The 16,696-nt window shown below is 42.5% G+C and overlaps 1 protein-coding gene across 1 annotated transcript; it reads right to left on the bottom strand.

Annotated features, from left to right (window-relative positions):
- Window positions 1-7,372: 7,372 nt before the first annotated feature.
- On the bottom strand, window positions 7,373-15,859 carry hyal6 (hyaluronoglucosaminidase 6). Its single transcript, XM_053886208.1, has 4 exons — window positions 15,763-15,859; window positions 9,614-10,570; window positions 9,453-9,542; window positions 7,373-8,593 (listed from the first exon to the last, which is right to left on the bottom strand). The coding sequence occupies exons 2-4, from the start codon at window positions 10,535-10,537 to the stop codon at window positions 8,105-8,107; spliced, it is 1,503 nt and encodes a 500-aa protein (XP_053742183.1). The 5' UTR covers window positions 10,538-10,570; window positions 15,763-15,859; the 3' UTR covers window positions 7,373-8,104.
- Window positions 15,860-16,696: the final 837 nt, after the last annotated feature.

The following is a 16,696-nucleotide window of genomic DNA, read 5'->3' as shown; positions in this document are numbered from 1 at the left end:
AACCTCCAAACCCAGACGGGTCCATCAGATTGTCAGATGGAAAAGCATGATTCATCACTCAAGAGAAGTGTCTCCACTGCTCTATAGTCCAGTGGTGGCGTTCTTTACACCACAGCATCCAGCGCTTTGCATTGCACTTAGTGATGTATGGCTTGGATGCAGCTGCTCGGCCATGGAAGCCCATTCCATGAAGCTCTCTGTGTACTGTACTTGGGCTAACCTGAAGGCCACATGAAGTTTGGAGCTCTGCAGCAATTGACTGTGCTGAAAGTCGGTGACCTCTTTGCACTCTGCACCGCAGCATCACCACCTCTCCATCAGTTTACATGGCCGACCACTTCGTGGCCGAGTTGCTATTGTTCCCAAACTCTTCCATGTTCTTAGAATAAAGCTGACAGTTCACTGTGGAATATTTAGGAGCGAGGAAATTTCACAACTGGAATTGTAGCACAGGTGGCATAAACAGTCTGCAGGCCTCCGTGCTGGATTTGATACACCTGTGGCCAGGCCAGGAGATTAGGACTCCTGATTCTGATCATTTGGATGGGTGAGCAAATTCTTTAGGTCATATAGTGTATGACTGCGTGATCCACCACTCTGTGAAACAGGTGAGAGGTAGTGGATGTATTTAAAAGTATAGTCAGCCAGTAGTGAAATATCAAACTGGGATGTTGAGTGTCCATCGATGTCTCAACAGTACATATCCAGCTTACCCCTGTTTGGTGTTGCCCTCAAAGCCCTCTTGCAGACTCAGTGGAGGGTACTTGAAAAACACAGCACTTCTTTGTTCCAGAAGGAACTCTTTCAGGAAAACACACAAAGAAACATATTTCATAATTCCCAGGCTCAGGAAGCTGTTTATAGTGGAAACCACATTCTCACAGTGGGTGGTGGTGGTGAGGGTCAGTATTTGGATTCCCTCTTGTTGGAAAAGAGATCTTGATCCATTTCTACCACCTCAGTGGATGAAAGGCCACACAACATCCCGCACACACGCAGCATGGAAACCTCTCAGTCCCCGCCGTGGTGGTTTGAGTCCCAACATACACATGTGGATTGAGTTATGATTAATATCTGGACTGCGGGGACTCGCTGCAAAACTTGCAAAATGCAGGAAGCAGTCAGTCAGAGTTCCATTTGCACGTCACCATGCTTAAGAGGCTTTTAGTGTCGCGCAATTTGGGGTGATTGGCACAGGGCAATGCCGAAAATGGCTTAGCGGAATAGGAACATTTAATCATTACTTACCTGGAAGAACATTTAAGCCATATTTGGTTACTCTTCCAAAGAGCCGCCCCTTCACCACAGAAAAGACCACATCATGACTTTCATGTGGCGCGATGCCCCAAGGATTAGTCAGTCATGTGACTTAGACTTCCAAACAGGTTAGGAGCCAAGTGATTAAAACAATCTAAGGTCTTAGTTACAGACGTTTCATAATGGAGACTGATCCTGAGTGATTCTCAAGGCAGAATATAAAACGTCCGTCTGGTTAAACCTGTGGTCTCCACCCTCCTGAATGTTCCTGGAAAACCTTAAAGGAATGCTGCCTTGGCAGGTTCCTTCCAATAACCTGATATACAAGTCTTTGGGGACAATAGATATTACAAGCTATATTGGGTTTTTAGTCTTGATCAATGGCACAGAAGTGTTAACATCTGGGTCTGCTCATAGAATGAAACAATGTTATTGGTACATTCACTATAGGACCCTGTAAGGAAGTTCCATTGACTTGATCCTTTACATAAATGGAAATATCTCACAGACTGCATCACTACTGAGTAACAATGAGAGTTCGCAATCATCAAACCACATCAGCACAAACTCATCGGCATGCCACATGGAAGACTCACTTCGGCATCAAGGATACCGCCGTGCAAATATCCATTATTTTACAGCATGGCAGTGAGAATGTGTAGAAAACAATCATCGCTAAAATTACATTGCTCTTGAAAAGTGTGTGCTTTTATTTTGTTATTTCCTGTGTCCCAGTTTGTTTCCTTTTCTCATCCCCTCGCTTCTAGCTTGATGGCAGCGCTGTCACGAGTCAAGGACGTGAGAGTGGGACCCAAGCGCAGTGGTGAAAGTCACAGTGAGGCAGGAGCGAGTCAAAAATAATATTTTAATAATTAAACAACGGAAACAACAGAAGGCGTCACCGAACCGGGAGAAACAAAGCAAAAGTCTAAATGTCCAAACACGAATAAGAGTCCAACGGAAAGCGTCACCGAACCGGGAGAAAACTAACTTAAATCACAGGGAACTAGAGGAGACGAAAGCACAATGAACCGAGAGTCGATCAAAAGAAACCAGGAAACGCATGGAAACAGGGAGAAACAAAACACTAACTCAAGGCACCAGGGTTTAAGATAGTAATCAAAATGAACAAACTAGAACACAGCGAGAGAACAAACAAGGAGAGCCACAAGAAACGAGGAGTTACCACAGGGAACAAAGGAGAGCGTCACCGAACCGGGAGAAACAAACGAACTTGAATCACAGGAAAACAATGGGACGAACACAGGGAGCAATAGGAGTCGATCTGGTAAACATTGCTGGAGTCCAGGTGCTTTTGCACTCAGGTCATTAGGGGTTGATTGGCTCCAGCCGTGTGCCACAGGAACAGGAAGAACAGAGGGAGAAAACAAAACCAGGACTCATGTGACAAAATAAGAGCAGAATCATGACAAGCGCAGCTGGATCCCATTCCGCTGATCAGTCTGCATGGATTTCTACACCTGGGTTCCAGTCTGCTTTGCCAGATGGTCACTGCTCTGTCTCGATCCTCGGATCTCTCCTGTTTATATCCCTGTTTTTTCTTTGTTTGTACCTTTTCTATAGCCTGTTTAGTTCTTCGCTTGCCTTCTTTATCTTTCTCGATCGCGTGTCAGTGTTATTGTTTAACTCGCCATTTCTGTTTCTCAGCATCATTGTTTATCCTTGTGTGTGTGTGTGTGTGTAGAACCACCACCTCGTGAGTTTCGTTTCTGAGCGTGTTTCAATTGTCCCGTTATTTCAGGTTTGAACTTAATTCACCAGCTTTTCTGTTTTCAGGATTTCATCCCTTCCCTACGTGTTTGTCCTCATCGCTCCACTTCTGGTGTCAACGTCCTCAGTTATTCCTTCTTGTTCGTGTATAGTTTGTGTTTATTGTATTAGATTCATTGTTAACTCCAACTCTTGTCGTTTGAGTTTTCTGTGAACTGGCAACAATCCTGCACTTGGGTCAGATTCATTGAGCGATCATGACAGAAAGTACTATATAAAGGATAAATAAAAAAAACAAGTCAGATCAGAATCAAACAAGAACGTGCGTCAAATGTTTTAAAAAATGTGGCTTCTTCATTCATCCTTGTAGCTGGATGTACTTGTTGGACATTCAGCTGTTCACGAAAGAGTTAATGCAGATGCTGTTCAACAGCAGTGCTCAGGGAGGAAGCAGCTGGGCACAGCCATGATGTCGAGAGATGTGGATGTATTTGTTTGACAACAACTCAATGCACACAGACATGCTCTCTTTATCACACACAGGCATCACGCACACACAATTTAACCTCAAAACTGAAGTGACAAAACACAGTTTGTGCCATTACAAACCTGTCATACCATCATACGAGTGTTTCACAGCGCCATACACAGGCCTGGCATGTGTACTACACTATCCTGAAGTTCTATCATGCAAAAGGTGCTGTTACACATTATATTGTCTTGCACTTAATATTGCACTTTAAGTATTCACAGTATTGCAAGTCAATAAAGTTACGAGGCCGGTCACACAGCTAACCCCAGCCCCTGGGGAGATCACCGCCTCAACTCCGATTTTCTGTGTGCGGGGTAAAATAGCTCCCCTGTTCTTGGCAGGGAAAAACATTGCTTTCATCTTGTATTTTTTGCAAGCACAGGTCATTTTAATGTTGTGTAATACAGTCTAAACTCTGTTAACATTTCCTGTCAGCAGAATCTGAACAGCAGATGGGATTTTTCCTGTCACGGTTTGGAGTAACGCATTTTACAATGACCTCTCCCTCTTTCTGTTTAGGTTTCAAATAGAATGGCTGTTGCTGCCACTTTTCCACAGAGGCTTTTGTTTTCTGTATCCACCCCAACACTTGAAGAGTCGAAGAAGAGTTGCTGAGGTTTGAGGGGTCCAATGAGTTCAATATCAACAGACTGACGCCGGACAGTTTGGATCTTGGCCATGTCTGTGTTTAAACAGAAGGAGACCACTGAGATTCACTGTGTTGCAGCTCATTGTCCTGCTGATGTTTGCTTCATTTCTGTTGTGTGTTTGCACAGTATTTTTCCATCTCAGGAGCCTTTCCTTTACTTCAGTGTGCAAAATTCACAGGAAAGTCACATGACCTTTCTTATATAAAAGTGACAAACTAGACAAATGAGTGAGCATGAATTCATTCTAAATGACATGTATCTTGAGAGGACACATGTTAGCATTCAGTGACATAATGAAAGTTTTTTCTTTGTCTGTCTCAGATGACTTGAGGACTCGTCACTCGGTTGTGTACAAATGTTTTGAGATGTTTATTTCCTTTCTTTTTCCTCCTGTAATTATCAGCGTCATGAAGGAAAAGAAAAAGTTGAATAACGTGGAACAATTCTGAAAGAAGGATTCAGGGGAGATGAATAACTCTGTCTTTAGTAGGAGATCAACAGTCTGCATTCATGAAAGGCATTCATGTTTTTGTTGATGAAACTAGTCAGATTTCAGATCTTTGATCCGTTCGTAGCACTGTTGCTGTCAGAGAGGCATCAAGGGCTGAACTAATTTCACATTGAGACATTTCATTGTGTTTCATTCATTCCCCAGCCTCTCACCCAGAACCTCACCATCTGAAACAAACCAAGACCCAAACCAAGCATGAATTCAATTACAGATACCTAGTTGTTTTGAAGTTTTAATCCTCACATTGTGGCTTAACAGCCATTCTATTTGAAACCTAAACAGAGAAAGAGGGAGAGGTCATTGTAAAAGGTCCCCACAAATAGTCAAAGGTCCCCACAAGGAGGTGTGTTTCCAAAAATTGGTCCCCACAAGTATAGCTATACAAGGTCACATGTGCGCATACACACACTGATGGGAAAAATAAGGACAACAAAAAGTAGACGCAGACAAGGACAGAGAAAAAGATGAGATGGAAATATCCACGATGGAGCAAAAGAATCACACATGAGTTTACTGTCAGTGGGAAGCTTTACAGACTTTACAGACTGGGGTCAAAATGCCTTTATCCTCCTAGTCTTCAGGGGTTAGTCAGACAGTCCAGTTACAAGCGAGTCCCAGAAACAGCCATGCTAAATAAGAGAAGCCCTGGTGCAGAGAAAACAAATGCCCATGCAAAATAAAAATAAAATGCAAGTGAATCACTGCAACAATTAAGCATCACTGGTCAGTGGCCATGGAGAAAAAGGCATGTGACCATAGACGTGTTTTTTTCCACAGCCCATTGACAGACATGCAAATCTAATTGGACATCACAGAGATGAGAACCAAAATAACACATAAGATTCGTAATGAAAGCAATTGTCACTCATAGCTTTCGTTTCACTACTGAAAGAAGCCTCACACATAAAGATTTTCAAAATATTACGTGACGTGATTTTCTTTACCTGTCAGAGACCCCACATGAAGATAAAGATAAAAAGCAGCCTTATAATCGCAACACAGCACATCACAAACACATGGACGTGGAAGTGCGCAGGATGAGGGTGGTTGATATTTTCAAGGAAAAATGGCATGACAGCGACACGTCTTCTTATCATTATTCGAAGCTTGTACTTTTATTGCCATACATTTTCTCGCTTCTTGACTGGCCACATTCCATTCCACGTCACAGTTCATGCTGGGAGCGATCGGCTCTCCCCACACACATAAAGATGTTCGATTGTAAATATTGGTTAACATACTATATTATATTTAACATTTACGATTGGTGGCCCCGATTTTCTGAGCCGATTCACTGGAAGAATTCACTCTCAACACACCTCAACACACCACAAAAACAGCCCAGTTATCGATACATGTGTGGCATCATTTAGGATTACAAAGTGAATCCACCATAGGTTTGAGTCAAGGACTGAAATTATTTGTATTTTCTCCACCATCAAAATGGAGTTTAACCACATGATGCACACCTTGAAAAGCCTTGTATATCTGAGTCAGAGCAAACAGGTTTGCAGACCTTTTAGGACTGCCAAACCATGATGCTTTAAATATGCCAATGTCATATTTTTTTTTACAGTTCGAGAGACTTATGGTTTCACTCTCAGACTTCCATGCTGACTCTGTACTATAGCTGATTACTGTTATTACGGCGGCTCACTTAGACTTGTGCTGTGAAATTACAGGTATGTAGCTTCTGTGGGTTCAACACCAATTGCAAAGGTTTATTTCACAGAATGGATACAGGATGCAGATGCGCCGTTTGTTTTTGCTATCAAAACATGGAATACCCTTTTTACTGGAGTCTTACTCTGACATCATAACGTCAAAGTTCTAAGCAAGACGGCTTGAGGAGCTGCAGTGTTTACCTCTCAGCAAGTCATTCATTATAATGCGATAATTTCCGACAGACGCTGTCAGAAATATTCGAGCGAGTCAGCTCCAGTTCTGCGTGAGTCACGCTCAGCGGCGAGGAACAGTGAAGGGTGTGAAATCAGATTAGTGGTCCTGAGAGGCAAAGTCCTAATGACTTTGGCGATCCTCAGACGTTTCATTTTAAGACGCAAACTGGAAGGAAAGCAAAGTCCCTTCGGCTTACAATGATAAGCAGTTTATTCTATCATTACCCAAATGAACCTTTAGGAACCGTCTTTCAGGATCTGTGTCACCAAGCCAAATTCATTCATGTCATCATGTCATACCAGAAGTTCCAGGTCCCAGAGGGATTTATTGCAGGAGTTCAAGATGTTTTTTTATGCCAAAAGTTGCTCAAGTGTTGGGCTGAATCATGACTCTACACCAGAGGGGTGAAACTCTATCACCCTCAAGGCCAAAATTTTAAACACAGTGGGTCATGGGCAAAGCAAAATACACCTTCACTGAAGAGTCAGTAACTTTTTAATTATTGGTGGTTAGTTTTAGCTTAACACATTTCTGTGGTTCACCAATGACTTCACCACATGTGACCAGAGACACTGTGCTTTCCATTGTCCAACAGATTTTCCCTCATCCATTTATTGGAATCCAAGATTCATTGGCGACAGTTATTTTATTATCAGTTATCACCAGAGGCCTTACACATAGCATGTGGTCATGGTGTTTGACACCTGTTCCACAGTGACAGGACTCACCGAAACAAGGCGCTGACATAACAGATCTGTTACGAATTGAACACACAAATTAATTGAAAGAAGAGACGTTTTGGACAGTTTATTCAAAGGGTTGTGATGTACAAGGAACTAGGGCATCAACAACCTTTACATTCAATATGAAAAAGTCAATAGTTCAATGTGATGAAAGAGAGATGAGTGCACTGAGGAGCTGGGATGAAACTGATCATGACAGATCATTAAACAAATTCAAAAGACTTCATTCCTTCAACGTGTGAAAAGAGATTTGACTTGTGACTAATGTGAGACGACACACCTGACAGTTCCAGGCGTTTTCGTTGTTCAGGCTCCGTCCGAATGGCTCGATGAGCCGAGTAATTTCCTGAACATGACTGATGATTCATAAAACCACCAGAACATTTTGGCCAACTCATTCAGTGATGAGCCATTATATTATGACCGCCTTCATCCATGGTTCTATTCTCATGCTTCTGCACTGTTTGTGGGGGTAAAACAACTGACCTGCAGTACTGTGATCCTAAGGAAACATTCCAGGCTCTCTCTCTCTTCATCCTTGGCTGCTTGCTCGCCACTGGAAATGTCATCGGAGACAAAGCCAGCAAACATCTCAGACCAGCAACTAGACTCAGACCAGATTAACATTTCTCAGATGCCTTTTGGTGCAATCCCTCAGGGTAATGAGCCATTTAAATTAGGTTGGTAGAGTTCCGTATTTTTTTTTTTGTTCTTGAAAGGTGCTTGAAAATTTGTTTATCTATCTCCTGCACCCTGTCCTTTTTGACCCCATACCTGACCCCTACAGTATGAGACACTTGATGATGAGACAGAGTCCCAGGAACAGGATGATACACAGGCAGGAGAAATGATGGTAGAGAAACACCAGAACATGTGCCAGTAGGCCATAATCTCTTGGTTGGATGGGGGCAATGACGGGCTCAGTTGGATGCCGAGGAGCGTTCGCTGGTGATGCCTGAGGCATTTCACAGTAAACACCTGTCCAGCCCTGGTAGCACTGGCAGGTGAACTTTTGCTTCATGTCCAAAATGTCAATGTTGTTCAAATGTCCTCTCACCTGAAAACGGGGGCCCATGGGCGACAGGTTGCGATGGACGCTGAAGTAGCGAGGATTCAGGTGAAGGTAAGCTCCAGAGTCCAGGCTTTTACGAATGCAGCGTCCATTCTTCTTACAAAGCGCTTTGCTACAGAGCTTGGCTGCGGATGTGACGTTGACGACATAATGACCCAAGGGACCGTCAATGTACTTCTTCACTGTGAGGCAGTTCCTCTGGGCAAACAAGAGCGAAAAGCATGAACTGAAACACTTCCGTTTATTCAACTCTCTTCTCACGCAGCAAGTGGTGAGATGAAAACTGCATGTAATCACAGGCTAAAACGTATAAGACTGTAAGTTCTGTGTTCTGTATAATCAATATTTGGCTTATACTAAGCATGTGCAAAAGGTTGTATTGCTCCTTTAAGATTGTTTTTAATTGTTGCGCTTGTAAATTCCCATACTGGCATTGTCCTTGAACGCAGTGTGAACGTGTCCATGGTTTGGAGTGTTTCTGAAGTCAAAAGCAGTGAGTTATTTTGTTTGTCACATGTGCACTTCTGTTAGTAATTTTGTCCGTTCATCAGTTCCATTAAAACATGTCAGTCGCTTTGGTCTGGGGAATTTACATTAAAAAGAGTTACGATAGTTAGCATGTAGCATTAGTAGCATGTAGTTAGCAGCTAAAGGGAATTCATGCTAGCTCACTATCTAGCTAGGCACTGTTATTTGTGTTTTGTAGCTTTCATTTGTACCTCTCTGTTGTTTGATCAATGTTAAGTTAGAGATATTATTTTGAGCCTTATTTAAGTTATTTCTGATAAGATACATATATGATTGACTCCTTAAACTTGTGCATCTGCGTTTCATTGAATCATCTTGTGATCCTGTGCCTGTATTGCAGAAACCACGCATAAGAATATTCACTCGTAAGAACTTCAATATGGACTCCACCTACCTGCTCATGTGTCCTGACCGACATAACATCCACATACAGTACAGTCTCCCACAAGGCACGTTCATATTGGCCGTGATGAGCTTTGCAGCTCTAGCTGTAGCCACTTTTACATGACAGAAACCAGTGATGTGTTACCTGTGTTCGAGCGTATTCGGATGAACCCCACAGGACAACACCAGATGCCCCCAAGGCAGCACTTTCCCCAATTGTATGAATCAAGTCGCTCTGCAAAACATATTTGTTAGATGAGTTTAAATTTGATTTCGCGGTTTAATCACGTGCAAGTGTACTTGTACCTCTGACAGAACCATGAAGGTGTAGGCGTAGAAAGGCCTTGAGTAGACAAACACTGGCAGGGTGGAGTCAGTGCGTGCGATGGAGGCAATTCTCATTGCTTCTTTCACTCGATAGTGGACAAACTTGACTGCGTTTGTTGAGGATTTGAGCTCATAGTCCAAGTAGATTGATGGATATAAGGCTGTGCTCTCCTTCCATAACCACATCAGGTGGTCATTGCGAACAGGCTCGACATTTGGGCATTCACCAGAGTACCTGTGAGGGTGCTGCTTGTAACCGTAGTTGTAGCATTCTGGGAACAGGTAAAAACCCCATAAACCAGCAGGCCTGCGACTTTCAGCCAGCGCGAGGGTTTGGTTCATGAAGGCCTGACCAGCTTTCTCAAAGCTTTCCTTGGCTTCCTTCTCCACCTTGCTCTCAGGCCAGTTTGGGTGAAGTTTCCTCATCTGTTCTTTGGATTTGTTGCGGTAGATGTCTTTCGAGCCCCAATTCCGCACCCACTGAGGTCGCCAGTTCTCCCAGTCGATGACACCCAAGCCTCTGAAGTCTTTGTGCGGGATCAGTTTGTCAATGTCGGCTCTGGCCTTGCTCAGGTGTTTAGAGATGCTCTGGTTCTGCGGCAGTCCACCGTTGATGGGGATTCCGGAGTTGGAGTAATATGGGTAATAACCCAGGTGACTGTGATAGAATATTGTAACATTTGGTCCACTGAGGGTTTCGTTCAGGTTTGCCACAATATCGAAAACGCTCAGGTCCAAATCCACTTTGAATCGAAGACGGCATGACTCAGTCGGAGCATTCCAGACGACAACAAAAGGACGGTGTGGGATCAGGGGTGCGCGGGCTGGTTTCATCTGGTAACTCTCACCAATGTTGCCAACCCACAAGGCCAGCGCCAGGAGACAGAGCCCCGTCAGTGCCATGGCCCCGTCTTCTTCATGGAGCAATTAGCGGCACTGCACACACATGAAGGGGAGAGAAACTGCATGACCACATTAACAGGTTCAGTACACAGAGAAAACAAAGCATTTCTGTGGAGAATACACAAGCCATTATCACTCCAGTGATTGCTCCAAATTCCAAAGCACAAAGCTGCCTTGTTCACTGATCCTGTGGCGTAATGATGGAGAGGATATTGGTTCAATTCCCAACATCCCAGGATGAACCAAGCCCTGTGAGGAATACGGAGCTGCAACAGAGCTGCTGGCCATCTAGTTAAATGCTGTTGTTAAAGCTATATTGTGTGCGTCATAAAGATTGAATCAAATTTATCTGACTCACAAGGAAACAAAATAAGCCGCAAAAAACTTGGAGGTTAGGGACAAAATTTACTACCACACAGGCTGTGAGTGGTAGATGGTATTTTACAATTTAGAATGTCATGGAAAATATCGGTTAAAAACCCCATCAATTTTATTAGCTTTGAAATGATCATTTTGGTGCAATGGGAGCCTTCATTTTGAAAATGAAAATATGGATGGGTCCAGAGTTTTGCTTTCTGTCTCCTGCCCGCAAAAAGTCTGAAGTACCAGTATCATCTGAGCTGCTTTCACTTACAGCAAAATCTTTGTGTGGGAGAAACAAAGGGCAAAGCTGATGCATAAACTCAGAAATGTAAAATCACATTTCTGTCCACATTACGTTTGACACCATCTCTCTGAATAACCTGCAGCAAAAATAATTGTGTGCGTGTTTACACATGCACTTAATGCGTAATTATGATACTGAAGAAAGTTCTGACATGACGCCCACGCGGCTTCATCTGTCCTCTGCACTGATCCCATGTCCCAGGTTCTTTTAGTCTCGGAGCTGCTCCACCCACAATGGTGGCTGTCTATTCCCTTTACAGCTCCTTCTTTTGTTGCAGAATGTCCTCTCTCTATCCTAGGGGACCGCAGCCCAACTCATCTCTCATGTCACATCATACAACCCTGACGGTTATTGTTATTTGTGCCAGCCTTTCAGAGAGACTGCAGTCCCCCTGGATCAAACCTCAGGATTTTTGAAAAATACAGTTGAAACCTGTAGACTGTCCTCACACGGGAGGATAAAGATTTCCAGTCACACGCCACTAAAAGCATTTGCCATGTTGTATCATAACTTCAAAGTCACATAAATGTGATACTATTATGTTAAATATGTTCCCGACTCACTCATGTGTTTCAGATGTTGAAGTCGACCTCTCCACGATGCAGTAAGTCCCTCATCATGATGATATTTGAAGTTTTATAAAGTTCTCCCTTGTCAGAAATCTCAGCGAGAGGTTACCAGAGTGAAGCTCCTTGTTACGTCACAGTGGGCTTCACTCTGCCTCCAGCGCAGCTCTGACTCTGGGCCAAACAGAGCAGCACCACTGGAAACCATGGGGGCCGTGTTGCTGTTACTACCCGATATATAGATATATGGTGGTGTGTGTCTTTGAACAACAGACACTCATGTAGGTGAAATTATCTATTTACTCTGGAGCAAATGGGTCTTCCTACTGCTGTGGACACCTAAACCATGCCACCAAAATGGTAACAAAGAGGCAGAGAACAAAGTCAATGCTTTGGATTGGTCATCCCAAAGATCAGAATCATATTGAAGGTTTGAGCGCCGAGCTGTGTGTGAGAGCAAGGAGGCCTACAAACTCTTCAGTCAAATCAGATAACCTTGTTTACAAACAAGCTCTTGCTCTCACTTGCTCAGCGGAAATACCAATCTCTGCATGCATCCCGCATGTCAGGTTTTACCCTTTACTTGATCTTATCCTCGGTATATCATCGAGGAAAGTGACAAGTACAGCGAGGAGGCTCAAATGGATTGCTGGTGAAATAAAGCAGGACAGAATCCGAGGATGGCTCTCATGTTTTTGCTCTGGTGATGCAGTTTCGTCTCCATACAAGAAAGTAAAAGACTTTCATAAGGTATCTGGATTTCTGGGTGTTTATGGCAACACAGAGCAGGAGGGGCCATGTGCCTCAATATCTTTTTTTAAAAGAGCTAAATTGTGAATTTTATTTCTTATAAGATTGGCATGTTTTATTAATGCAAACAAAAAAGGAAATGAAAGTCTTGTTTTTTCATATAAAATGAATGAAGGGATGTTTATTTCAGTCAAGTTCATTTAATATTTGCATACCATTTTTGAATTATATAACATTCCTTCCAATACATTATATTTCATTAAGGCAACATTTCTTCTAACATTTCAATGATCAGAGTGTTGTACATTTTCTATCATTTCTGGCCCTCATTCCCACTTTTCCCTACTGCAAAGGTTTGGGCAATGAGCAATTCCAATGAAATTGCTAAGGCCCACCCCCTTCATACACAAACAAATCATATTTCCATTGAATTGTAACCCAGCTCTTGGGAAACATGAGGTTTCCTCCAAGAACACCATGGAAAATCTGTCATTCTCTCTGCAGAATTGTAACCAGAGCAGAGAATGAAGAAACCGCCAAAGGTCTCAGTGTTCTGCGATCATTTTCATTCAAGCGCTGGCATGATGCTTCAGATGGTTTTTAATGGCATGAGAACTTTATGAATCATCTCAGATGTGGATCAGTCAGACGGCTCGGTAGGTGGTGGAAGACAGAGTGGAGCGTTACGGTCATAAATATTTCCTTGACATGTTTCCTTCTTAACGTTTCAAAGACGCTGTAATTCAGCAGAAAGTTCACTCATCTCCGGTTCGTCCGGGCAAAGACTTTTCAAATTCTCTCCTCATGTTTTTATGGTTGCATTGGTCCAAGGGAAACAAAGTGCGGTGAAGCCACTCAGGCTGCCCACCAAAACCACAGAGTGCCCTAAAGTCTCTGGAAAGAATTCAAATACTGGCCACAAGAAAGACCCCCCAAACACAAGCCTGACTCCAAGTGAACAGAGAAGATCTGGTTATCTCAGACAGACATAAAGAATTAGTGGAAAACCGCTAAACTGAACCCAGATGGCAAACTGTTGCATTCATGCTTGAGCCATCCAAAACTGTGGGGCAGACTTTTTTTTAATAAGTCCAGTATCACATGACCAGCAGTGCTGTATCAACATCTCAAACGCTTCTACAAATTCAAGGCAGACCCTTATTATTTAATTCATCTATATAGTGGGCAGCCAATCAGATAAGAGCAGAGCCTACCAGGACTGAAACACCTACAGCTACAGTCAACTGTGAGTACAAATATCTGAATGAAAGTTTCACAGTTTTGTACACTGAAAATGTTCTGTATTTTTACTGCCTCTCAAAGTAAATATTACATTTCTTACTCTTTTATTTCATTACTAGTTGTTTTTCTTCTCTTCTGTTACACCACCAGGGTTGCCCTTTTATATTTTGACAATGAAAGCATTCAGTTGAATTTAATTCAAGAACAGGCACCTATTTCAGTGGTGGGCAGCTATCCAGTGCAGGGTTATTGGGAGGGCAGAATGAATCGCATTTAAAAGAAAAAAAAAAGATGGCGGCGCAAAGGCAGGCCTGCAGCTATGTCGTGCACACTCCCTCAGACCATCATGTGTAAATCAAACTATAACTGCTAATATTCTGCTTTTATTTTAGCCAGATCAACTAAAGTAGGTAGTGCAAACAGTTTGATCTATGGTGGCCTGGAATGAACAAAAAAGACAAAAGTCTCACTAAAGAGGGATTCATGAGAATTTAATGAAAATTCTTTAATAATCCTGTGTCACGGTGCATGTTTAAGCATATCTATCTAAGTGAGGTCCAATTTCCAGGAAAACACCTCCTGGTGGGTCCGTTTTGTCTTTGTGGGGCCGTTTTGCCGGACCCCACAAGGTTAAGCTTGAATTTGAGGGTGAAGACTTCAAAATAACTGGGTCATTATAATTGGATTTGAGTTTGGTTCAGTGTCCTGGTTAAGGTTAACCATGTGTTTTGGATGGTTAGGGTTAGGGTGAGAGGCTGGGGAAAGCATTATGTCAATGAGAGGTCCCCAAAAAAGATGGTGTGACAAAACTGTGTGTGCAGGATCCCGGGATGTGACAACTCCAGACAATGAACATTATTCCGTGTTAATTTAAGAGATACAAAATGCACCTCTCTATTCTAGTCTTTGGTCTTTTTAAAGCTACAGCAACAGCAACTACAGGTAGGACAGAGTGCGAACACTTAAGACGTGAACTAAAAAAAAACTTTGGTTTTTAGCATGGTGGTTTCTGCCTATTCTGCACGACGTTAAGTGAGACCAGCCGTGACTTATCATGTAATGATTTACTGTTAACATGGAACAGGCATGGTGACGGTCATTATGCCCGAGCACCACATGTAATTATCTTTGTGCAGGCGCATGAGTGTGTGTCTGTTAATGTGTGTTGGGGGGCGGTGAAACCCACAGAAAGTCTGAGTCAGACAAGTTAATCGACTCCCAACATGAACATACAGCGTTCCAAATGAAAGTGTGTCTGTGGCTTTTTATGAGAGAAAGAGACTAACAGCTCTGCACACGGAGGATAATTGTTCAAAATGAAGTGGACTCGTTCAAAATATCCAGCCAAGAACCGTCTGATGTTTCAGTGTAATTCGTGTGCAGTATTTGAAATGGCAGGTATGGGACATGAATGCTCATATGGTTAGTTGTATTCAACGCCACGCTGACACACAGAGATGTGAAGAAAAGCAGAGGGATTCATGTTGCATGTCACAAGCAACCGCCCCAGAAGCCAACCCTTCAGACAGGGTGAACTTTTTTTCCACCTTTTTGCAGATAGTTATCCCTTGATAAATACCATTGGGGCGCGATCGCATAAAGATATGGGTACTCTTCATATGGTTTCATCTCACGCCAATTCTACTGTATATACTTTATTTATTAAGCTTGACTTTCTGACCACTAGATGACATTTTTATAGCCTTCTCACTTTTCTACAGACCAAATAAGAGGGACCATGACTGCAGACTGTAGAGCTGTATACAGTGTAAATTTGACTGACACCCTTCAAAGCAAGGGAATCTGCTCACAGAAAGGACGCAGGTTCCCCTTCAAACCTGGCATCAAACTTGCTTGAACCTGTCGACCTCTTGTTGTGAGGCTAAATCACTGAGCTACCACGAGTAGAGTGGCAAAGTCTCGATAGAGTCACGAGATTAGAAATAAAATCACAGACAAAATTGACTGAATTCTTCTATGAACTGAACGACTCGACGTACCGTCTTTAGCGGTTCTGAGAGTGACCTTGCAGTCCTTCGTCTGTCCATCAGATGAGCAGGTGATTCTGTGGCCCATCGCTCAGATGAGCCCCTGTTTCTGTCGAATGAAGCCGCCCTATTGTTGGTTTGGCCCCTCCTTATCTGTGCCCAACAAAGCCCTCATTAGACGGTTTATTTGAGCTGACAAAAAACTGTTCCGTTTGAATATCAAGGTACAAGATGTGGGGCAATGTCGCAAAGCAGAAGTTGCTTCACAAAACCTTTCGACATTCATACCAGGCTTTGTTGCTTAATATGGATCAGTTTAGATACTTGACATCGAAAGAATCCACCTGTTACTTTTCCAGAAAACATCCACAAAATATACAATGTTTTGTAGCAAATCATACATGCCACATATTTTGCCTTTTAAAGGCTTCTTTTATACACTTGCATAACAGCCCTTAGCAAAAAAGAAGTTCAAAGGTGTACTATGTACATATTTTATTGAGGAAATGTTCTTAAAATTTACTTTTGACACACTGTAAACATTTGAAACATTTAAAAGTAGCACAATGAAGCATACCTATACTTGTACTGAAGTATACATTTAACAAAGTTAACTTCAAGTATACTAGTTGTTTGGAAGATAAATGTAGTCATTGGGATGGTGTACATGTTTTACACGGGTTATTGACCAATAATGGAGTGAACTTTAAATATACATTGATTATTTGAAATGCTGATAAGAAGTATGCACCTACTACAAGTAGTATACTTCTTCAATAGATACTGGCAAACTGATTGCCATTTAATCCAAATAAGAATAGGACTAGAATACTTTCTAGTATATGGTCTTGTGTATCTACTTACAGGTATATTTACTCAAGCATACTTAATAAAATGAACTTCAAGTACACTACTTTTTTGCTAAGGGAGAGTACAAAAGTGATTG

The sequence above is a fragment of the Synchiropus splendidus genome, chromosome 14 (genome assembly GCF_027744825.2).
Source record: "Synchiropus splendidus isolate RoL2022-P1 chromosome 14, RoL_Sspl_1.0, whole genome shotgun sequence".
NCBI lineage: Eukaryota > Metazoa > Chordata > Actinopteri > Syngnathiformes > Callionymidae > Synchiropus > Synchiropus splendidus.
Note: the sequence above shows the minus strand (reverse complement) of the source record. Positions and strands in the feature narration are given on the sequence as shown.